The sequence below is a fragment of the Pseudorca crassidens genome, chromosome 21 (assembly GCF_039906515.1).
Source record: "Pseudorca crassidens isolate mPseCra1 chromosome 21, mPseCra1.hap1, whole genome shotgun sequence".
Taxonomy (NCBI): Eukaryota; Metazoa; Chordata; class Mammalia; order Artiodactyla; family Delphinidae; genus Pseudorca; species Pseudorca crassidens.
The window spans coordinates 18,023,451-18,049,476 of NC_090316.1; the positions used below are offsets into that span (position 1 = coordinate 18,023,451).

At 35.9% G+C, this 26,026-nt stretch overlaps 1 protein-coding gene across 1 annotated transcript in view; it reads right to left on the reverse strand.

The window, feature by feature from the left end:
- Positions 1 to 26,026, reverse strand: part of SGCZ (sarcoglycan zeta) — a 322,461-nt gene that overhangs the window by 90,045 nt on the left and 206,390 nt on the right. The window contains exon 3 of the mRNA XM_067721579.1: positions 8,590 to 8,677. Within this exon, the coding sequence (XP_067577680.1) occupies positions 8,590 to 8,677 (88 nt within the window). The remainder of the gene's footprint in view (positions 1 to 8,589; positions 8,678 to 26,026) is intronic.

Sequence of the window (26,026 nt, forward strand, 5' to 3'; positions counted from 1 at the left end):
AACACAGTAAGTTAAGCAAAATGAGAAGACAGAGAAACACACAGCAGATGAAGGAACAAAGTAAAAACCCACCAGACCTAACAAATGAAGAGGAAATAGGCAGTCTACCTGAAAAGGAATTCAGAATAATTATAGTAGAGATGATACAAAATCTTGGAAATAGAATGGAGAAAATACAAGAAATGTTTAAAAAGGAACTAGAAGAATGAAAGAGCAAACAAACAGAGATGAACAACACAATAAATGAATTTAAAAATTATCTAGAAGGGATCAATAGCAGAATAACTGAGGCAGAAGAACGGATAAGTGACCTGGAAGATAAAATAGTGGAAATAAGTACTGCAGAGCAGAATAAAGAAAAAAGAATGAAAAGAATTGAAGACAGACTCAGAGACCTCTGGGACAACATTAAACACACCAACATTCGAATTATAGGGGTCCCAGAAGAAGAAGAGAAAAAGAAAGGAAATGAGAAAATATTTGAAGAGATTATAGTTGAAAACTTCCCTAATATGGGAAAGGAAATAGTTAATCAAGTCCAGGAAGCACAGAGAGTCCCATACAGGATAAATCCAAGGAGAAACACGCCAAGACACATACTAATCAAACTATCAAAAATTAAATACAATGAAAAAATATTAAAAGCAGCAAAGGAAAAACAAAAAATAACACACAAGTGAATCCCCGTAAGGTTAACAGATGATCTTTCAGAAGAAACTCTGCAAGCCAGAAGGGAGTGGCAGGACATATTTAAAGTGATGAAGGAGAAAAACATACAACCAAGATTATGCTACCCAGCAAGGATCTCATTCAGAATTGATGGAGAAATTAAAACCTTTACAGACAAGCAAAAGCTAAGAGAATTCAGCACCACCAAAGCAGCTTTACAACAAATACTAAAGGAACTTCTCTAGGCAGGAAACACAACAGAAGGAAAATACCTACAATAACAAACACAAAACAATTAAGAAAATGGTAATAGGAACATACATATTGATAATTACCTTAAATGTCAATGGATTAAAGGCTCCAACCAAAAGACGTAGACTGGCTGAATGTATACAAAAACAAGACCCATATATATGCTGTCTACAAGAGACCCACTTCAGACCTATGGAAAAAGATGGAAAAAGATATCCCATGCAAATGGAAATCAAAAGAAAGCTGGAGTAGCAATTCTCATATCAGACAAAATAGACTTTAAAACAAAGACTATTACAACAGACAAAGAAGAACACTACATAATGATCAAGGGATCGATCCAAGAAGAAGATATAACAATTGTAAATATTTATGCACCCAACATAGGAGCACCTCAATGCATAAGGCAAATACTAACAACCATAAAAGGGGAAATTGACAGTACCACAATCATAGTAGGGGACTTTAACACCCCACTTTCACCAATGGAAAGATCATGAAAATGAAAATAAATAAGGAAACAAAAGATTTAAATGATACAATAGACCGGATAGATTTAATTGATATTTATAGGACATTCCATACAAAAACAGCAGATTACACTTTCTTCTCAAGTGAGCACGGAACATTCTCCAGGATAGATCATATCTTGGGTCACAAATCAAGCCTTGGTAAATTTAAGAAAATTGAAGTCATATCAAGTATCTTTTCCGATCACAACACTATAAGACTAGATATTAATTACAAGAAAAAATCTGTAAAAAATACAAACACATGGAGGCTAAATAATACACTACTTAATAACCAAGAGATCACTGAAGAAATCAAAGAGGAAATCAAAAAATACCTAGAAACAAATGACAATGAAAACACAATGACCCAAAACCTTTGGTATGCAGCAAAAGCAGTTCTAAGAGGGAAGTTTATAGCTATACAAGCCTACCTTAAGAAACAAGAAACAGCTTAAATAAAAAACGTAACCTTACACCTAAAGCAATTAGAGAAAGAAGAAAAAAACCCCCAAAGTTAGCAGAAGGAAAGAAATCATAAAGATCAGATCAGAAATAAATGAAAAAGAAATGAAGGAAACGATAGCAAAGATCAATAAAACTAAAAGCTGGTTCTTTGAGAAGATAAAATTGATAAAGCATTACCCAGACTCATCAAGAAAAAAAGGGAGAAGACTCAGATCAACAGAATTAGAAAGGAAAAAGGAGAAGTAACAACAGACACCGCAGAAATATAAAGGATCATGAGAGATTACTACAAGCAACTATATGACAATAAAATGGACAATGTGGAAGAAATGGACAAATTTTTAGAAATGCACAACCTTCCCAGACTGAACCAGGGAGAAACAGAAAATATGAACAGACTAATCACAAGCACTGAAATTGAAACTGTGATTAAAAATCTTCCAACAAACAAAAGCCCAGGACCAGATGGATTCACAGGCGAATTCTTTCAAACATTTAGAAAAGAGATAACACCCATCCCTCTCAAGCTCTTCCAAAATATAGCAGAGGGAGGAACACTCCCAAACTCATTCTACGAGGCCACCATCACCCTGATACGAAAACCAGAAAGAAACCACAAAGAAAGAAAACTACAGGCCAACATTGCTGATGCACATAGATGCAAAAATCCTCAACAAAATATTGGCAAACAGAATCCAATAGCACATTAAAAGGATCATACACCATGATCAAGTGGGGTTTACCCCAAGAATGCAAGGATTCTTCAATTTACGCAAATCAATCAATGTGATACACCATATTAACAAATTGAAGAATAAAAACCATATGATGAACTCAATAGATGAAAAAGCTTTCGTCAGGATTCAACACCCATTTATGATAAAAACCCTCCAGAAAGTAGGCATAGAGGGAACTTTCCTCAACATAATAAAGGCCATATATGACAAACCCACAGCCAACATCATCCTCAATGGTGAAAAACTGAAACCATTTCCACTAAGATCAGGAACAAGACAAGGTTGCCCACTCTCAACACTATTATTCAACATAGTTTTGGAAGTTTTAGCCACAGCAATCAGAGAAGAAAAAGAAATAAAAGGAATCCAAACGGGAAAAGAAGAAGTAAAGCTGTCACTGTTTGCAGATGACATGATACTATACATAGAGAATCCAAAAGATGCTACCAGAAAACTACTAGAGCTAATCAATGAATTTGGTAAAGTAGCAGGATACAAAATTAATGCACAGAAACCTCTTGCATTCTTGTATACTAATGATGAAAAATCTGAAAGTGAAATTAAGGAAACACTCCCATTTACCACTGCAACAAAAAGAATAAAATACCTAGGAATAAACCTACCTAAGGAGACAAAATACCTGTATGCAGAAAATTATAAGACACTGATGCAAGAAATTAAAGATGATACAAATAGATGGAGAGATATACCATGTTTTTGGATAGGAAGAATCAACATTGTGAAAATGACTCTACTACCCAAAGCAATCTACAGATTCAATGCAATCCCTATCAAACTACCACTGGCATTTTTCACAGAACTAGATCAAAAAATTTCACAATATGTATGGAAACACAAAAGACCCTGAATAGCTAAAGCAATCTTGAGAAAGAAAAATGGAGCTGGTGGAATCAGGTTCCCTGACTTCAGACTATACTACAAAGCTACAGTAATCAAGATAATATGGTATTAGCACAAAAACAGACATATAGATCAATGGAACAGGATAGAAAGCCCAGAGATAAACCCAGGCACATATGGTCACATTATCTTTGATAAAGGAGGCAAGAATATACAGTGGAGAAAAGACAGCCTCTTCAATATGTGGTGCTGGGAAAACTGTACAGGTACATGTAAAAGTATGTAATTAGAACACTCCTTCACACCATACACAAAAATAAACTCAAAATGGATTCAAGACCTAAATGTAAGGCCAGACACCATCAAACTCTTAGAGGAAAACATAGGTAGAACACTCTATGACATAAATCACAGCAAGATCCATTTTGACCCACCTCCTAGAGAAATGGAAATAAAAACAAAAATAAACAAATGGGACCTAATGAAATTTATAAGCTTTTGCACAGCAAAGGAAACCATAAACAAGACGAAAACACAACCCTGAGAATGGGAGAAAATATTTGCAAATGAAGCAACTGACAAAGGATTAATCTCCAAAATTTACAAGTAGCTCATGAGGCTCAATATCAAAAAAACAAACAATCCAATCCAAAATTGGGCAGAAGACCTAAACAGACATTTCTCCAAAGAAGAAACAGATTGCCAACAAACACTTGAAAGTGTGCTCAACATCATTAATCATTAGAGAAATGCAAATCAAAACTACAATGAGATATCATCTCACACCAGTCAGAAGGGCCATCATCAAAAAATCTACAAAAAATGAATGCTGGAGAGGGTGTGGAGAAAAGGGAACCCTCTTGCATTGTTGGTGGGAATGTAAATTGATACAGCCACTATGGAGAACAGTATGGAGGTTCCTCAAAAAACTAAAAATAGGGCTTTCCTGGTGGCGCAGTGGTCGAGAGTCCACCTGCCGATGCAGGGGACACGGGTTCGTGCCCTGGTCTGGGAAGATCCCACATGCCGTGGAGCGGCTGGGCCCATGAGCCATGGCCACTGAGCCTGCACATCCAGAGCCTGTGCTCCACAACGGGAGAGGCCACAACAGTGAGAGGCCTGCATACCTCAAAAAAAACAACAACAACAACTAAAAATAGAACTACCATATGACCCAGCAATACCACTACTGGGCATATTCCCTGAGAAAACCATAATTCAAAAAGAGTCATGTACCAAAATGTTCACTGCAGCTCTATGTACAATAGCCAGGACATGGAAGCAACCTAAGTGTCCATCAACAGATGAATGGATAAAGAAGTTGTGGCACATATACAGAATGGAATATTACTCAGCCATAAAAAGAAACAAAATTGAGTTATTTGTAGTGAGGTGGATGGACCTAGAGTCTGTCATAGAGAGTGAAGCCTGGAACTTTAAGCATACAACAATATTTGTCATTTTTAAAATTTACCCAAATTCTAAAAATGTTTAGTTTACAATGAAAAAATGTGGAAAAATATTCAAAGTAAGTCAGAAAGAGAAAGACATACTGTATGGTAACACATATATATGGAAGCTGAGGGAAAAAAATAGAAAGTTCATGAAGAACCTAGGGCCAAGACAGGAATAAAGACACAGACATAGTAGAGAATGGACTTGAGGATATGGGGAGGGGGAAGGGTAAGCTGGGACAAAGTGAGAGAGTGGCATGGACATATATACACTACCAAACGTAAAATAGATAGCTAGTGGGAAGCGGCCACATAGCACAGGGAGATGAGCTAGGTTCTTTGTGACCACCTAGAGGGGTGGGATAGGGAGGGTGGGAGGGAGACGCAAGAGGGAGGAGATAGGGGGATATAGGTATATGTATAACTGATTCACTTCGTTATAAAGTAGAAACTAACACACCATTTTAAAGCAATTATGCTCCAATAAAGATGTTAAAAATATATAAATAAAAAATAAAACAAATGAGAGTCAAAAAGAAATTACAGTCTTAAATTTCATAGGGAGATTCTGATATATCAGAAATTTACATAAAGCCTGGCACTTTAAGCATACAACAATATTTGTCATTTTTAAAATTTACCCAAATTCTAAAAATGTTTCGTTTTAGTTTTGATTATGTCTGAGCTGGCATATATATAAAATATTTTATTTGCCTTATTGGATTATAAATAATCTGGTTTCATATTCTTAGAGTGAGTTTGGATTAGAATTAACACACCGGTCTGCCTAGGCCATGGACTACACGTATCCCTGAGAACTGGATCAGTAGGAAGGTAGAATTGTAAACAAAACTAGAAGGGCAGAGTACAAGGGCAGTGGATATTTGCTTGGCTGAACAACCTTATATGTATTTTTGAGAAAAATGTTACAAGTAGCTACTGATAAGGGAAATTTTCTTTTCCCATTTACAATGAAAATAAAATGTGGAAAAATATTCAAAGTCTGTCACATTGGTAGAATTGACTATACTTTCCTAATCATGATTGATAGATTTAGGGTACAGATTAGAATTTTTTTACCTAGACAGTGAAGAATAACTGAATTTATTTTCCATAAATATTAGTCTATTTTGCAGTAGCATATTTTTTTAAATATTGCCAAGTAATGTCATGCCTAAACTATAATCAAGACCATGCCCCTAAACAAAAACTGAAAGAATGCAAAAAAGGAAATAGGAAAAGAGGCTTAAAACAGTTACTTTATGTCAATATAATTAAAAATGAATCCTGACTGAATACATTGCTTGAATCCATCCATTTATCTCTTCAAATTCTACCTAAAGATAATTTTATCATGACATGATTAAAACATTATCCACACATCAGGCACACTTTCTGTGATGCGTTTTGTAGTATATCTTTGTAACAGTATTATAATCCAGCATGTATTCCTCAACTACTATCCCAGAGACACATTGGATAGAAAAGCATCATGAAATTTTTCACATGATAGCAATGTATTTGTAACTTAAGTGATACCAAAAATTACAATCACCATCATCCAAATAATAACCAATTCGAGATTTAATTGCCTAAGATTTGCAGACAATGAAATTGCCCCAATTCTTATGTATGATTCTAAATAAATGTCCGTATCTCTATTTTAGAGATGAGAAAAGTGAGTCTCCAAGAGATAATTATTGTTTTGGAGTCCCATATGGTTTGACTCCAAAAATGAATACATTATCCCTGACCTACTCCCCTTTATCTACTTCTTCCTTTGTTCTCTGTATGTTTATTGAAACATACAAAGCAGTGAAAAGATGGAGGTCACCAACAGTACACTCAGAGGACCAGGATATTAAACAGTTTTCAGCTTAAGCCTCACTGGAATGAGTATGTTTCTATCCACAGAAATAAGATGCTGCATCATTAAATAGACTTGCTTCATTTAAAACTAAGCTTAATCTTTCTCCCTAACCTATCACCCTTCCTGTTCCTCTTCATTCTTCTCTCTTTCTTTTCGTGTAATTGGAAAATATTGATTCTACGTTAAAATCAACTTGGAACAGTGGTTGAAAACACAATCACAATACTATTATTCTTTATTTACTGCAGGAAAGCAGGTAGCAAAATGTAAATGGTATTTGATTATCCTTCATAAAATCAAACAGCCGCTTTGCTCTATAAGGTAGTACAGTAGTTATGTAGTGATTGCATGTGACAGTGGACATTGGTATATGGTCTTTGCGTATTTAATTTACAGGTTGGCATTTCCACTATGGACGTTTTTTTATATTTTTTAACCAAGAAAAGGATGCAGAATAAAGTTCTATCTAGCTAAAGAGTTCTCAACATTAAAAAAAATATGATATGGAAAATCTGCACAGTTTAGGCCTGTTTCTGCAGTTCCAACATAGCAATAGTAAATTGGCATGGACATTTAAATTAAGCACCTGGTGCTTCTGAATCAGTTCTGTGTCCACAGACACATTTCTTTTCTCTAATTTTTAATCCATTTATCTACAGCCCCCCCCTTGTAATTGATATCATGTCACAAAATACTATCAAATGTAGCAATTGATAGGTATCTACTGACCAACTTTTATAACGTAAATAAAATGCAAAATAAAATTTAATAATTATAATAAAATGCAATTATATTTTTTCAAAATACGCATATGCCACAGTGTAAGTTTCACTTTTGGCTTCATTAAAGTGAGTAACATCAAAAAGTGTTTCATATACCTAGAAATAAGTGGACAGAATCAAGTTCATGTTTATAAATCTCACATTTCATATGTCATACTCTTGTAATTTAATTAGAAATACTGGAAACATACATTTGCATTAGATGATGATTAATTTCTCAAGATAAGGATAGCTCAGCCCTCAAAATTGCAATTTACTCTTTATAATATACTATCATACATATACAATATCTGTAAGTATTAGGTAATTTTCCCACAGAAAAATACAGTATTTTAAAAATATTCTAGTAATTACACACAAATCAAGTCTTTGTATCATTTTACATAATTACAACTGACTTTTAGTTTCCCTTTTTTCTTATAAAAATTCAGTCAAATAATAATGCCACTAACGAATCTCTAAATTAATTTTTTGACAATATGAGAAAACATTAGTAATATTTTATCATAAACTTATATTTACAACTTCTAAACCCTATAAACCTTAAGATATATATAATTTCAACATCAAATTTATAAGTAATTGATCAATGTTAAGATTTTTTATATTCAATTACTGTATTATTTTTTCTAATTTTATAAGCAGACAAAGGATACATAGATGTTACATCTCATGTTTGTTTTAGCCTATTTACTATAATTTAACATATACTAGGGAGATATTGTTAGGAAAGTGGTACATTTCATAATTCAAGAGTAATAACAGCAAAATATACATAATTCAGTATCACAATAACATAATGACAAGAGTAACAATGACCATAGCTAGCCTATGACAAATCAAATCATGTGCAAGCTAATTGGGCTGGAATGGGATGCCTAAATATATATTAGAGAAATAATATACTTCGCTTTTCCCAATTTAAACAACCACAGAGTTTTAAATGGAGTAAGATGGTATGAGCAATCTTTACCCCAAAGCACTCACCTACTGTCAGCTGTCCAGTTAACTGCCCCATGTGATTTCTTGCATTCACTGTTACATTCCTGTCAGACTGTAAGACCAGTGGACTATCCTGGGAAACATGTATAAAATAAAGAAATCAAATAAAAAATAGAAATATAGTCAAGATTTGATATATAAATTTATACTGCACTTGCTTGGGTATTATTAAAATTCTATTTCTTTGTTTTCTATTAGGCAGTTATTTTAACATCCCAAACATTGGTTGAACAACATAAAAAATATGGGTGCCTCATAATAACTATTTGACATAATAGGGACGTTTCCATTTTGGTAAATAGGAATTAACTACTCGATGCAAACATTTCCAACTCTACTGATGACTGCACATCACAGCTGTAGTAACCTCTCTCCTTGCCCCCCTTCCAGTGGCATAGATGCCTGCCTTTGGAGATATTTTAGACCCTATACAAATGGGGAAGTCACTTTTAAGCTGAACTTGCAACTTTCAGATCTCAGCTTAAATGTTACTTCCTTGAAAGTGCATCCCCTGATCACTGTAACTACAGATTCATTCAATCCCCAAACTCCCAATCTCCATTAATTTTGTTCAAAGCACTATCACAAGACAAATTTATTTTGCTAATGTATGTGTTTACTTGTTTTTTATTTGTTTCTGTCACAAGAGGAGATGTCCATGGGGCAGGGACTGTGGCAGTCACGTGTACACAATTTTATTCCCACTACTTAGCATACTGCTGAAGGAAAGCATTTACTAAGTGTTTATTGAATGGACAAATAAATTGTTATAATAAAATTGATATTACTTTATGTATCTAGATCATGGAGAAATGCTTTGTAAATCATAGGATGATTTAAGAAAGGAGGTATATAGAATAAAAGAGTATAACATTTTAGTACAAATAACCTTGGTTAGATGTTTACTTTTATCATTGATTTAGCACTTAAGAATAAAATATTTTACTGAAGACAGTATCACTGCCTTAGGAACCTATGTATTAGGTATTGCCACTACCTGTCTCAAACAAGTAACTTACAACTGGCTACATTCTCATTTTTATTATCTAAAACAAGCATGGTGATCATTTACAAATTGTCCATTCATTCATTCAACAAAAGTATTCTGAGAATAATGAATATATTGAGTGCTCACTCTGTACGACATACAGGCTTGGAACATTTCAGGGATCAAAACATAAAATATTACCTGTCCTCATGGAGATTGTAATCTAGATATTGAAATTCTATGAAAATCTCTCCCAATACCATCCTCAACATGTAGGTGCTTTGTCACTTCTATGTCAATGTAAATACACAAGTGATTTCATACATGAGCCATATAAAAACTCTTTCGAGAAAAGAATTTGAAATTTGTGATTTGGATATACATAATAAAGATTTTATAGTTTTTTTCCCCTAAAGCTGTTTTGTCCCTTCTGACTATATGCAAAGCACTGAGCAAAGATACACACGCATACACACACACACACACATACACAAACAAATGTTCCTTTAAAAGTGGGGTTTGCTAGTATGTCTAAACTAAGGCTTAATTTTTTAAAGTAATTTTCTGCATTTTCAAGAATAGATTTATTCTCTGAAGTGAGACACAGCTGTACAAAACCACGCTAATTTCATTCTGTCTCATCGCAACTCATTTATTTTTGCAACAAATCAAAAGTATTATACCTGCAGTTAAAAAAAAATCTAGTCCTTTTTGCATTGGTATTTCTAGGCTGCAGACGTTCATTTTTGAAAATATATGAAATATATTTAATTAATTCCCTCATTCCTTTCAAAGGGCGTATTCAAATTCTGTTTACAATATGGATTGTGGAGTAAGGACTATTTGCAAATAATTACAGTATACCCAGTAAGGATACTGCACAAAGAGAATGGCTAATTAAAGCACAAAAATATTTTATTTTAAACTGGCAAAATTAAATACATGTTGCCCCTATATTTAAAGAAGGAGCTTTGAATTAAATAAAATTAATTTGAATGTTAAGGAAGAACAGAAGCCTATAAAGCACCTCATGGTTCAAAACATTGTAAAAATATGTTGGTTGAATTTTCATTCATATATTTCAATATTTTCATGATATAACATATATGACTGTTGTTTAGATTTTTAAAAATTGATGACACTATATGCTCATATTTGAATGACTAAACATAAGTTTCTGTGAACTGTAGCATAAAAAAGCATAACCATTAGAATGTACACTATAAGAACTATGTAAGTATATTAAAATAAGTATTACTTTATTAAATATTTTAAGATGAGAGAAAAGTCCATTTTAAAAAAGCAATAAGTATTTAATTTGATTTACTAGAGAAAGAGCTCTGGGTTAGAATTGAGAGTTTCATCATCACGTCTCTTTGTTTACAACATATCAATCTTCTTTCTCTTACTCTAACCAGAGAGATCCTATTGAGGTTCTATCCCTGGCATTCTTTCCTTTTCATTACATGATTGCACCAAATTTCCCCTCTGAATTAAATTTTTGTATCAGATTAAAATTCTACTATGGTAAAAACAGCAATCATTTTACTGACTAAAGCTATAAACATATAGCTATCAGAGGTCACAGACAATTCTTCACACTGTATTCAGGTGACATCAGTATGTTTTACTGATTTATTAAAATGTGATCAGCTGAACTGAGTCAAAATCGAGTAACTGTTGTTGGTAAACAAAATGCAATGCATGTAAGAGCATTGTTTTCACTGACGAATCACACTGTCCTTTCTGTATTATACTGATATATCACCCCGATGACATTTTTTGGGATTAGAGCCATGGCTTATACATTTTAGGTCCACAGCATGACCTTTTACACAATATACACTCATATATTAATTATAACATGATTAATTAAAATATACATATGTGATAAAAAATATATGATAAGACTAAGAGCAACTCTTTCAATCAATCCTAAACAATTTATAAATCTTATCGCAAACACATTCTTAGGTGAAAATCAGTACCAAGAAATTACTTCTTACCAAAAAATTGACATTTAAGAAGGTTTCATATCTTCTTTCTTGTGTTCATTTCTCCAAAGGTCTCCATATAAGAAAATAACTTCCACTAATAAATCATTGGTTTTCACTCTTTTTAAAAAATATACCCTCTTCATGTTTCTTTATATTATAATTCTGTGCTCCAAACTTTGAAAACTAGGGTCTAGTTTCAGATATTAAAATAAACATATCAATACTCCTTATGGTTTATTCTTGCTGAGAACATGAAGGGGAGAAAAGTTATCTGGTAGTATTAACTCTCAAATAGAAATAAGATATGTAAGTCTATAAGGGTAAGTAAGTATTATTCTGCACAATATATTAGTATACATATCTCTTTTGGAGGAAGAAAAATTTCTTCTTTGAATTCAAATATTTTTCCTCCAAAACCAAGAAATCTCCGGTAGCAGGTATTTCATAGTTTTCTGGAGCTGACCTGCATCTTGGCTGCGACTCTAGGAAACATATTGGCCTTCTTACGCTTCTCTTGAGACAAAGGAGGTAGGTAATCCAGGGAGAGAGGCAATGGTACCATTAAGGGGGCCTGAGAGCCCTCTCTTACAATTCTTTTATGCTCACATTCTTTATGCCAAGGGCCTGCTTGTCACCTTGTTAATGGTTATAGAAAAATAATGCACTGTGTCCTCATTTCGATGTTGTTGATAGGCTATGCAAGTGACTGAGGGAAGAAAAAGATCCTTTTCTTCTTATTTCTATTATGTTCACCTTTGTTTATCAAAAATATTTACTAAGGGGAAAAAAGATCCTTTTCTTCTTATTTCTATTGTGTTCACCTTTGTTTATCACAAATATTTACTAAGGGCCTATGATGTGTCCAGCTGTTTGCTGGGTATGAAACAGAAAAAGGGTAGACAAACTTTCTTCTCTTATGTAGTTTAAAGCAGACAAACAATAAGCCAGGTATATAAAAAGAGAGAGAGAGAATGTTACTAGTAACAAGCTGCTGTGATAGAGACTTCTCTAACAAAGTATCAGTTACACTGATGAGAAGATGCTGTGCACTTATGCACATAAGATGTTATATGTATATCAGGCACTTCAGTTTCTGACATTCATAGGTTAACTATTAAATTGTAGTAGAAAGAGTAGTAGTAAGAAAAGCAACTAACATTTACTGGCACTTAGTCAATGCCAGACATACATGTAAAGATTTAAATACTTTACATATGTGAGCTCACCTACCTTTAAAGCTTAAAATAAAATCACCCATGAAAGAATCAGGAAATAAAGTGGTTGTAAGACAGACAGTGAACCCTGACTGTTTGAGTTCAAAGAGTGAGTCTGCCAAACACTGGCTTCTTGACTTGGCAAGTCAGTCAGCATCTCTCCCATCATTTCCTCATCTGTAAATAGGGTAATAATACATAATCTGTGGGCTTCTCATAAGGAATTAATAAGAACATGTATTAAAATGCTTAGATCAGTGCTTACTAGTCTTTGCTAAGGGCACTCTTAGTGTTTACTTTTATTATTTATTCCTCATTGTAATTACAGTACTCTACTAATAGTAGTATTGTCTATGATCATTCTTGTTTTACAGATGAAGACACTTCAGCAAGGAGAGTATAAGTCACTTGCTCTAAGTCACACAGCTAATAAATAACAGGAAGTATTTGAACCCAGATATATGGGTAAAGAATCTCCCCCGTCAACTATTATGAGATACTTTGTCTCTGGTGGGTGATTACAGTCTAGGCTTTCTAAACTGCAAATATTTAAAGATTAATTGAACAAAATATATTTTAAAATTCCTTTAAACATTTCAGCCTCTTAAATAAATATCTGATACATGCACGGTCTTAAATGGTAAGATACAACCTCACACTGCCATTATCTACGTTTCAGTAAGAGTCTGGTTCTTTTTTTTTTTTTTAATTGGAGCATAGTTGCTTTACAATGTAGTGTTGGTTTCTGTTGTACAATGAAGTGAATCAGCTATATGTATAAATATAGCCCCTCCCTCTTGGACCTCCTTCCCATGCCCCCCCACCATCCCGCCCATCTAGGTCATCACAGAGCACAGAGCTGAGCTTCCTGTGCTTTATAGCAGGTTCCCACTAGCTATCTATTTTACACATGGTAGTGTATATATGTCAGTTCTAATCTCCCATTTCGTCCCACCCTCCCCTTCCCACATGCCCATTCTCTACATCTGTGTCTCTATACCTGCCCTGCAAATTTAAATTTTTTTTCTCAGGTTCTAGAGGAAGAGAGTGTACTTCTGAACAGTCCTCTGCACACATATTTTAAAGTATACCACCTATGAGAGTCTCCCTACTTGCAATCCTAAAAGAGAGCATAATTAATTATCCATATTGTTCAGGGTAGATGGCAAAAATTTGATATGTCATTTCTTGAATTTATACAGCTTTACCAAGTAAGTTTTCTTATCTTCACTGATAGATATTATTCATTTTTTCAATAAACCTACATTATCACTAAACTCTCTATCTTCCTTTTCCTCAATATCCAATCAGCTATGTCAGAGATGTTTCTTAAACCTGTTTTCCCTGTGATCACTCCTATAATAGACTTGTAGCTCACGTCACAATAACCATTTCCTCCTTACATTAATTCTTCATATCCACTGTTATTCCTATAAAATATTTTAAAATTAAAAATATTGATATTCTTGAATTAAAGCAAAACAAAATAATACATTTATTGATTCCTCAATCTCTGCTTGGAACAAAATTCACATTTATATAAGGCACTTTATAATACAATTCAATTCTACTTTTATAGCTCTATTTCACACCACTTCACCGTGCAAGAATTACCCAAATTTCCATGTTTCTGAAAATATGCCACTTCTGTGCATTCTCATCATCTGTTCCCTATGCCTGAAATTCTTATCCACTTCTCCATAACTGGATATTTTTCAAGTCCCAATTCAGTTATGTCCCCCGTGAAGCTTTCCTGCTCCTCCAGAGTTCAAATTTACCTCCCACCCTCCAGTTTCTCCATCTGTGTTGATGTCTATCACAGTAGCTGTCACAGGATCTTTGCTTTGCTTTGCTTTCCATCATTCCTTTGTTTATACCCTCCATTAGACTGAATTGTCCTGAAAGCATAGTGTGTGTTGTCATTTTCTTTTACACACACAAACTTTTGAAAGTACAGTTTGTGTCCTGCTTGGCAACTCGTTCCTGTCCAATAAATGTCTGTTAAGTGAGTGAACTGAACTGGGTATATTTACAAGCTAATGCACTCAGGCTACATGTGTTTACCTGAATTTGAGTTCAGGTCACATGAAACTTACCAAGCTCTTGCACCATTTTTTTTCTTTTTTGACCCAGAGCAAGCTTTCTAAAAAGCCATTTAAGTGGAACAAGTCATATCACATTTTGATTTGATCTATATTCATCATGTCTCTGCCCAAGGCAGCCACTTCATTCCTTTCCTAAGAGTTTGATCCACTTAAGAAGATGAAAAATAGGTAGTTTTTAAATTCTTTGGTTAATTAAAACAATTACTTGCAATTCCATTTCCTTCAGAATGAAAATCATTTAATTGTTGAAATTTGTATTTTAAGGTAGAAGTATTAATCAAGAAAATATCTAGAGCTGTTAAACTGCTTTCTCCAAATTCTCCATGTTCACATTTTAACTTGAATGTGAACTGGTACAGGAGAGAGAGCATTTCTTCATCAATCATCTTTTCTGTATTTCTACTCCAACAGTTTTATTGAGTTGCCAGATCACATACAATAATAGCACAGCAGTTACCTGTTCTATTTGGTTCCTAGTTAGTCTCATTCTTAAAAATAGATTTAATTTTATTTCCTAGAAAGGTTAGTGGACTTCATATATGAAGAAAGTAATCTTTATATGTGTCTAAAGCTGATCCATTATTTTCAAAATATATTTTTAAATCACAGAGAAAGAATAAGTTGTTTTACAAAACAAGTTACTGTTAAAATTTTAAAAAATGGAGACCAGCCTTGAAAATTCCCTAAGCAGACAAAACCAGTTTAGTCCTACAAGCAAAGCTTAATATAACTTATTTTGCAAGACTAGCTTGAACTGGGTCATCTCTTGCTTATGCCTCTGGAAATCATAAGCAAAACTTAAACTGTTTCCCAAGGTTGATATGAGGTAACCACTAACCAATTCCCTATCATTTAAGACAAAATCACTGTGAAGGATAGTCACTCTTTACTATATAAGCTGCTTTATAACAATATCCCTCTGAGCCTCATTTTGTGTTTTGGTTTGAAAGCTCCCAGTTTTCAAGCTGTCTTTTTGGTGTGTGCACAATAAAGTTTTACTAATTACTCCTTCAGTGATTAATTTGTTTTACTTCTGCTATTTCTTATCTTTTGACGCAATCTATATTAAAAAAGTAGAAACAGCTAGGAATTTTTAAATGTAATAAATTAACCAATTTAATATTAGTAAATATTGTATTTAAAGGCATTTTTTTCTATTAAAACATAGAATTAGTGATATATGGGAAATAAGTGAACTCTTTCCTAGTTGAAAAATTATCACAGGCTTTTTGAATTTTTTTTAAGTGTAAAAAGTATTACAGTTTTCCTTAATTGTTCTGTTTTTCATGAAAAAATAGAAGGCAGATGCCATATGAAGAGCAAACACTAAGAGGAGAAAAACATAAAATATTTATGGTTTTATTAAAATGGTACTTCTTCCTAAAAGATATTAAGCATGTTATAAACTTAAACACAATGTTAAATTGGGCACTAAAATCTATAAACAGAACTAAAGACATTTTAAACCATGAGAAATAATTGTGTCCAAACACATATCTTGTTGCTGGAGTTGAACCCCAAATTTTACTTTGACTTTCTTGGCAGTTAAGGCAAAATAAAAATGCTATATTATAAAATTTTCATTGCCTGATAAAAGCAAGCCAAGGAATTTGTAGGGAAAAATATTTTCCCCTAATACTAGTATTTAATCTTCTCTTTCTGAGAAGTTTAAATACACTTGTTTAAAGCATTTGGTTTCAAATTCAGGCAAATCAAATGGTGTACTGTACTGTCCACCCGGGGGCTAGCCTGACCCAGCGCCATTGGCAACCAGATGTCGAATACAAAGGAAGGAGTCAGAATTACTACTTATGTCAAAAAAATCAGTGAAGTGGCAAAAATGAATGAATGAATGAATGAACAATGTTCAAAAACTCTTTTTTTTAAAAAGAGTCCAGTTGTTAGATTTTGTTTCATCTCCCATTATGTGTGTGCAAAAGTAATATATTAATTATTTACCCATTAATGATTTACATTAATAACATACAAGATAAAAAACCTTTTCCTATTTAATTCTTCTGCTGAACATATTTAGAAGTAGAATACATGCATGTACTTACCATTTTAGAAAGTGAAAGATATAATTTACCTTGTTATCTGTAGGAGGAATTTTTAATGCCTGAGATTCATTATTCTAAATATGAGTGATGAATTTAATAAATCTGTACAGAGTGTACGGGACTAATCTGTGTTTATATATATTCACATTTTGCACTGGAAAATTCTTCACAATTTAGTAACTATGAATTTGCAAAACGTTAAAAATAACTTCCTCATCTATGAAGTGAAGTACTGAAGTAGACTCAGAACAATCATATATTGAGTTCCTATTATCTCTCCAACTGTAGCTGGTTTTGCTCCCTTTTCTAGGGCAGGAAGATGGGGGATGTATCTTCTGTGCACCTCAGAGCTAGTTCCAGATAATCCTCCCTTCCTCTTTCCTCCTCCCTAAACTTTGAATCTCACATCATCACACTACATAATCTACTGCTCCTAGTTGCCCTCATTGCTGGACGATTTTATTTCTTAACTCACTCCTCGTCATTCCAGCATCATCACAGTCATAACTCTCAGCTGTTTTAATTACTACATAGACAATTTTCTGATACTCTGAATTGTCAAATTCTTGGTCCCTCCTCAAATGATTTTGTCATATACCCTGCATTAGCCTCCCTGGTAATCATACTAAGATTTTGTCATTACTAATAACTGAAACTCTTCCATTAGCTCCAGTTGAAGCTGTGGACAAAAAATCTTGACTACCATTTCAGTAAACAACGAATGTTGCCTGCATCAATCCATCAGCCACTGCAGCTGCCCTGATGGTACACACTGAGGGGAATTCAGGATGGAGAAAAACAGGATACTGGCCTTAGATAGTTAAGATGCATAAGGAAGAAGGCGCTTCAAGATGGCGGAAGGGTGAGACGTGGAGATCAACTTCCCCCCCACAAATACATCATAAATACATTTACATGTGGAACAACTCCTACAGAACACCTACTGAACAGTGGCAGAAGACCTCAGACCTCCCAAAAGGCAAAAAAAAAAAAAAAAAAAAACCACGTACCTGGGTAGGGCAAAAGAAAAGAGAACAGAGACAAAAGAATAGGGACGGTACCTGCACCAGTGGGAGGGAGCTGCGAAGGAGGAAACGTTTCCACACACTAGGAAGCCCCTTCGCGGGCAGAGACTGCGGGTGACGGAGGGGAAAGCTTCGGAGCCACGGAGGAGAGCACAGCCACAGGGGTGCGGAGGGCAAAGCAGAGAGATTCCCGGGACCGGTGCCGACCAGCACTCACCAGCCCGAGAGGCTTGTCTGCTCACCCGCCGGGGAGGGCGGGGCTGGGAGCTGAGTGAGGCTCGGGCTTCGGAGGTCGGACCCCAGGGAGAGGGATTGGGGTTGGCTGCGTGAACACAGCCAAAAGGGGCTAGTGCGCCACAGATAGCCAGGAGGGAGCCCGGGAAACTGTCTGGAGCAGCCGAAAAGGCAAAAGACTTTTTCTTCCCGCTTTGTTTCCTGGTGCGCGAGGAGAGGGGATTAAGAGCGCTGCTTAAAGGAGTTCCAGAGACGGGCACGAGCCATGGCTATCAGCACGGACCCGAGAGACGGGCATGAGACCCTAAGGCCGCTGCTGCCGCCACCAAGAAGCCTGTGTGCGAGCACAGGTTACTATCCACACCGCCCCTTCCAGGAGCCTGTGCAGCCCACCACTGCCAGGGTCCCGGGATCCAGGGAAACTTCCCCGGGAGAACGCACAGCGCGCCTCCGGCTGGTGAAACATCACGCTGGCCTCTGCTGCCGCAGGCCCGCCCCACATCCGTACCCATCCGTGCCCCCGGCCTGAGTGAGCCAGAGCCCTTGAATCAGCTGCTCCTTTAACTCCGTCCTGTCTGAGCGAAGAACAGACGCCCTCAGGCGACCTACACGCAGAGATGGGGCCACATGCAAAGATGAACCCCTGGGAGCTGTGTGAACAAAGAAGAGAAAGGGAAATTTCTCCCAGCAGCCTCAGGAGCAGCGGATTAAATCTCCACAATCAACTTGATGTACCCTGCCTCTGTGGAATACCTGAATAGACAACGAATCATCCCATATTGAGGAGATGGACTTTGGGAGCAATGATATATTTTTTTTTTCCTCTTTTTCTCTTCTTCTGAGTGTGTATGTGCATGCTTCTGTGTGTGATTTTGTCTGTATAGCTTTGCTTTTAACATTTGTCCTAGGGTTCTGTCTGTCCTTTTTTTATTATTATTATTACTTAAAAAAATTTTTTTCTTAAGAATAACTTTTTATTTTAATAGTCTTATTTTATTTTACTTTATTGTATTTTATCTTCATTCATTCTTTCTTTTTTTTCTCCCTTTTATTCTGAGCTGTGTGGAGGACAGGCTCTTGGTGCTCCAGCCAGGCGTCAGGGGTGTGCCACTGAGGTGGGAGAGCCAAGTTCAGGGCACTGGTCAACAAGAGACCTCCCAGCTCCATGTAATATCAAATGGTGAAAATCTCCCAGAGATCTCCATCTCAATGCCAGGACCCAGATGCACTCAATGACCAGCAAGCTACAGTGCAGGACACCCTATGCCAAATAACTAGCAAGACAGGAACACAACCCCATCCATTAGCACAGAGGCTGCCTAAAATCATAATAAGGCCACATACACCCCAAAACACACCACCAGATGTGGACCTGCCTACCAGAAAGACAAGATCCAGCCTCATCACCAGAACAAAGGCACTAGTCCCCTCCACCAGGAAGCCTACAAACCCACTGAACCAACGTTAGCCACTGGGGACAGACACCAAAAACAACGGGAACTACAAACCTGCAGCCTGTGAAAAGGAGACCCCAAACACAGTAAGATAAGCAAAATGAGAAGACAGAGAAACATACAGCAGATGAAGGAGCAAGGCAAAAACCCACCAGACCTAACAAATGAAGAGGAAATAGGCAGTCTACCTGAAAAAGAATTCAGAATAATGGTAGTAAAGATGATACAAAATCTTGGAAATAGAATGGAGAAAATACAAGAAACGTTTAACAAGGACCTAGAAGAACTAAAGAGGAAACAAACAAGGATGAACAACACAATAAATGAAATTAAAAATTCTCTAGAAGGGATCAATAGCGGAATAACTGAGGCAAAAGAACAGATAAGTGACCTGGAAGATAAAATAGTGGAAATAAGTACTGCAGAGCAGAATAAAGAAAAAAGACTGAAAAGAATAGAGGACACTCTCAGAGACCTCTGGGACAACATTAAACATACCAACATTCGAATTACAGGGGTCCCAGAAGAAGAATAGAAAAAGAAAGGGACTGAGAAAATACTTGAAGAGATTATAGTTGAAAACTTCCCTAATATGGGAAAGGAAATAGTTAATCAAGTCCAGGAAGCACAGAGAGTCCCATACGGGATAAATCAAAGGAGAAACATGCCAAGACACATATTAAGCAAACTATCAAAAATTAAATACAAAAAAACATATTAAAAGCAGCAAGGGAAAAACAAGTAACACATAAGGGAATCCCCATAAGGTTAACAGCTGATCTTTCAGCAGAAACTCTACAAGCCAGAAGGGAGTGGCAGGACATATTTAAAGTGATGAAAGAGAAACCTACAACAAAGATTACTCTACCCAGCAAGGATCTCATTCAGATTTGATGGAGATATTGAAACCTTTACAGATAAGCAAAGGCTAAGAGAATTCAGCACCAAAGCAGATTTACAACAAATGCTAAAGGAACTTCTCTAGGCAGGAAACACAAGGAAAAGACCTACAATAATAAACCCAAAACAATTAAGAAAATGGTAATAGGAACATACATATCGATAATTACCTTAAATGTAAATGGATTAAATGCTCCAAACAAGACATAGATTGGCTGAATGGATACAAAAACAAGACCCATATATATGCTGTCTACAAGAGACCCACTTCAGACCTAGAGACACATACAGACTGAAAGTAAGGGGATGGAGAAAGATATTCCATGCAAATGGAAATAAAAAGGAAGCTGGAGTAGCAATTCTCATATCAGACAAAATAGACTTTAAAACAAAGACTATTACAAGACACAAAGAAGGACACTACATCGTGATCAAGGGATCGATCCAAGAAGAAGATATAACAATTGTAAATATTTATGCACCCAACATAGGAGCTCCTCAATACATAAGGCAAATGTGAACAGCCATAAAAGGGGAAATCGACAGTAACACAACCATAGTAGGAGACTTTAACACCCCACTTTCACCAATGGACAGATCATCCAAAATGAAAATAAATAAGGAAACACAAGCTCTAAATGATACATTAAACAAGATGGACTTAATTGACATTTGTAGGACATTCCATCCACAAACAACAGAATACACATTCTTCTCAAGTGCTCATGGAATATTCTCCAGGATAGATCATATCTTGGGTCACAAATCAAGCCTTGGTAAATTTAAGAAAATTGAAATTGTATCAGGTATCTTTTCCAACCACAACGCTATGAGACGAGATCTCAATTACAGGAAAATAAGAAATACAAACACATGGTGATTAAACAACACACTACTTAATAACCAAGGTACCACTGAAGAAATCAGAGGAAATTAAAAAATACCTAGAAACAAATGACAATGAAAACACGATGACCCAAAACCTATGGGATGCAGCAAAAGCAGTTCTAAGAGGGAAGTTTATAGCTATACAAGCCTAACTTAAGAAACAAGAAACCTCTCAAATAAACACCCTAACCTTAGACCTAAAGCAAGTAGAGAAAGAAGAACAAAAAAAAAAACCCAAAGTTAGCAGAAGGAAAGAAATCATAAAGATCATATGAAATAAATTTCATAAAGAAATAAATGAAAAAGAAATGAAGGAAACGATAGCAAAGATCAATAAAACTAAAAGCTGGTTCTTTGAGATGATAAACAAAATTGATAAGCCATTAGCCAGACTCATCAAGAAAAAAAGGGAGAAGACTCAAATCAATAAAATTAGAAATGAAAAAGGAGAAGTAACAAATGATGCTGCAGAAATACAAAGGATCATGAGAGATTACTAAAAGCAACTATATGCCAATAAAATGGACAACCTGGAAGGAATGGACAAATTCTTAGAAATGCACAACGTTCCAAGACTGAACCAGGAAGAAATAGAAAATACGAACAGACCAATCACAAGCACTGAAATTGAAACTGTGATTAAAAATCTTCCAACAAACAAAAGCCCAGGACCAGAAGGCTTCACAGGAGAATTCTATCAAACATTCAGAATTCTATCAAACATTTAGAGAAGAGCTAACACCTATCCTCCTCAAACTCTTCCAAAATATAGCAGAGGGAGGAACACTCCCAAACTCATTCTACGAGGCCACCATCACTCTGATACTAAAACCAGACAAAGATGTCACAAAGATAGAAAACTACAGGCCAATGTCACTGATGAACATAGATGCAAAAATCCTCAACAAAACACTAGAAACAGAATCCAACAGCACATTAAAAGGAGCATACATTATGATCATGTAGGGTTTACCCCAGGAATGCAAGGATTCTTCAATATCTGCAAATCAATCAACATGATACACCATATTAACAAACTGAAGGAGAAAAAACATATGATCATCTCAATAGATGCAGAGAAAGCTTTTGACAAAATTCAACACCGATTTATGATAAAAACCCTCCAGAATGTAGGCATAGAGTAAACTTTCCTCAACATAATAAAGGCCATATATGACAAACCCACAGTCAACATCGTCCTCAGTGGTGAAAAACTGAAGCCATTTCCACTAAGATCAGGAACAAGACGAGGTTGCCCACTCTCACCACTATTATTCAACATAGCTTTGGAAGTTTTAGCCACAGCAATCAGGGAAGAAAAGGAAATAAAAGGAATCCAAATCGGAAAAGAAGAAGTAAAGCTGTCACTGTTTGCAGATGACATGATACTATACATAGAGAACCCTAAAGATGCTACCAGAAAACTACTAAAGCTAATCAATGAATTTGGTAAAGTAGCAGGATACAAAATTAATGCACAGAAATCTCTTGCATTCCTATGATGAAAAATCATAGTGATGAAAAATCTGAAAGTGAAATTAAGAAAACACTCACATTTACCTTTGCAACAAAAAGATTAAAATACCTAGGAATAAACCTACCTAAGGAGACAAAATACCTGTATGCAGAAAATTATAAGACACTGTTGAAAGAAATTAAAGATGATACAAATAGATGGAGAGATATACCATGTTTTTGGATTGGAAGAATCAACATTGTGAAAATGACTCTACTACCCAAAGCAATCTACAGATTCAATGCAATCCCTACCTATCACTGGCATTTTTCACAGAACTAGATCAAAAAATTTCACAATTTGTAAGGAAACACAAAAAACCCCAAACAGCCAAAGCAATCTTGAGAACGAAAAACGGAGCTGGAGGAATCAGGCTCCCTGACTTCAGACTATACTACAAAGTTAAAGTAATGAAGACAGTATGGTACTGGCACAAAAACAGACATATAGAACAATGGAACAGGAAAGAAAGTCCAGAGATAAACCCAGGCACATATGGTCACCTTATCTTTGATAAAGGAGGCAAGAATATACAGTGGAGAAAAGACAACCTCTTCAATAAGCGGTGCTGGGAAAAATGGACAGCTACATGTAAAAGAATGAAATTAGAACACTCCCTAACACCATACACAAAAATAAACTCAAAATGGATTCAAGACCTAAATGTAAGGCTAGACACCATCAAACTCTTAGAGGAAACATAGGCAGAACACTCTATGACATAAATCACAGCAAGATCCTTTTTGACCCATCTCCTAGAGAAATGGAAATAAAAACAAAAATAAACAAATGGGACTTAATGAAACTTAAAAGCTTTTGCACAACAAAGGAAACCGTAAACAAGATGAAAAGACAGCCCTCAGAATGGGAGATAATATTTGCAAATGAAGCAACTGACAAAGGATTAATCTCCAAAACATACAAGCAACTCATGCAGCTCAATATCAAAAAAACCCCAAACAACCCAATCCAAAAATGGGCAGAAGACCTTAATAGACATTGCTCCAAAGAAGGAATACAGATTGCCAACAAACACATGAAAGAATGCTGAACATCACTAATCATTAGTGAAACGCAAATCAAAACTACAATGAGATATCATCTCACACTGGTCAGAATGGCCATCATCAAAATATCTACAAACAGGGCTTCCCTGGTGGTGCAGTCGTTGGGAGTCCGCCTGCCGATGCAGGGGACACAGGTTCGTGCCCTGGTCCGGGAAGATCCCACATGCCGCGGAGCGGCTGGGCCCGTGAGCCATGGCCACTGAGCCTGCGCGTCTGGAGCCTGTGCTCCGCAGCGGGAGGGGCTACAACAGTGAGAGGCCCGCATACGGGGAAAAAAAAAAAAAAAAAATATATATATATATATCTACAAACAATAAATGCTCGAGAGGTTGTGGAGAAAAGGGAACACTCTTGCACTGTTGGTAGGAATGTAAATTGATACAGCCACTATGGAGAACGGTATGGAGGTTCCTTAAAAAACTAAAAATAGAACTTCCATATGACCCAGCAATCCCACTACTGGGTATATGCCCTGAGAAAACCATAATTTAAAAAGAGTCATGTACCAAAATGTTCATTGCAGCTCTATTTACAATAGCCCAGAGATGGAAACAACCTAAGTGTCCATCATCGGATGAATGCATAAAGAAGATGTGGCACATATATACAATGGAATATTACTCAGCCATAAAATGAAATGAAATTGAGATATTTGTAATGAGGTGGATAGACCTAGAGTCTGTCATACAGAGTGAAGTAAGCCAGAAAGAGAAAGACAAATACTGTATGCTAACACATATATATGGAATTTAAGAAAAAAAAATGTCATGAAGAACCTAGGGGTAAGACAGGAATAAAGACACAGACCTACTAGAGAATGGACTTGAGGATATGGGGAGGGGGAAAGGTAAGCTGTGACAAAGCGAGAGAGAAGCATGACACATATACACTACCAAACGTAAGGTAGATAGCTAGTGGGAAGCAGCCGCATAGCACAGGGAGATCAGCTCGGTGCTTTGTGACCACCTGGAGGGGTGGGATAGGGAGGTTGGGAGGGAGGGAGATGCAAGAGGGAAGAGATATGGGAACATATGTATAAGTGATTCACTTTGTTATAAAGTAGAAACTAACACACACTTGTAAAGCAATTATACTCAATAAAGATGTAAAAAAAAAAAAAAAAGAGTCATGTACCACAATGTTCACTGCAGCTCTATTTACAATAGCCAGGACATGGAAGCAACCTAAGTGGCCATCAACAGATGAATGGATAAAGAAAATATGGCACATATATATATAATGGAATATTACTCAGGCAGAAAAAGGAATGAAAATGAGTTATTTGTACTGAGGTGGATGGACCTAGCGTCTGTCATACAGAGTGAAGTAAGTCAGAAAGAGAAAAACAAATACCATATCCTAACCCATATATATGGAATCTAAAAAAAAAGAAAGAAAAAAAAATGGTCATGACGAACCTAGGGGTAAGACAGGAATAAAGACGCAGACCTACTAGAGAATGGACTTGAGGATATGGGGAGGGGGAAGGGTAAGCTGGGACAAAGTGAGCGAGTGGCATGGACATATATACACTACCAAACGTAAAATAGCTAGTGAGAAGCAGCCGCATAGCACAGGGAGATCAGTTCGTGCTTTGTGACCACCTAGAGGGGTGGGAGAGGGAGGGTGGGAGGGAGGGAGACACAAGAGGGAAGAGATATGGGAACATATGTATATGTATAACTGATTCACTTTGTCATAAAGCAGAAACTAATACACCATTGTAAAGCAATTATACTCCAATAAAGATGTTAAAAAAATTCATACGGAAAAATAATTTCAGTGAGTCCAGAATCTTGCATCTTCCCATACTTAGGAAAACACTAAAATCGTTAACTTGAGATGTACATTTTTTGTGATTAGCAGTAATCTTTTGATGTCTGACGACATGTTTTCTTTTTTTTAGCAAAAACTCCTATGTATCCTGGATCCTGCCTTTGCTCTTTGGAGCAGTTCCTCAGAGATATCTGAGAG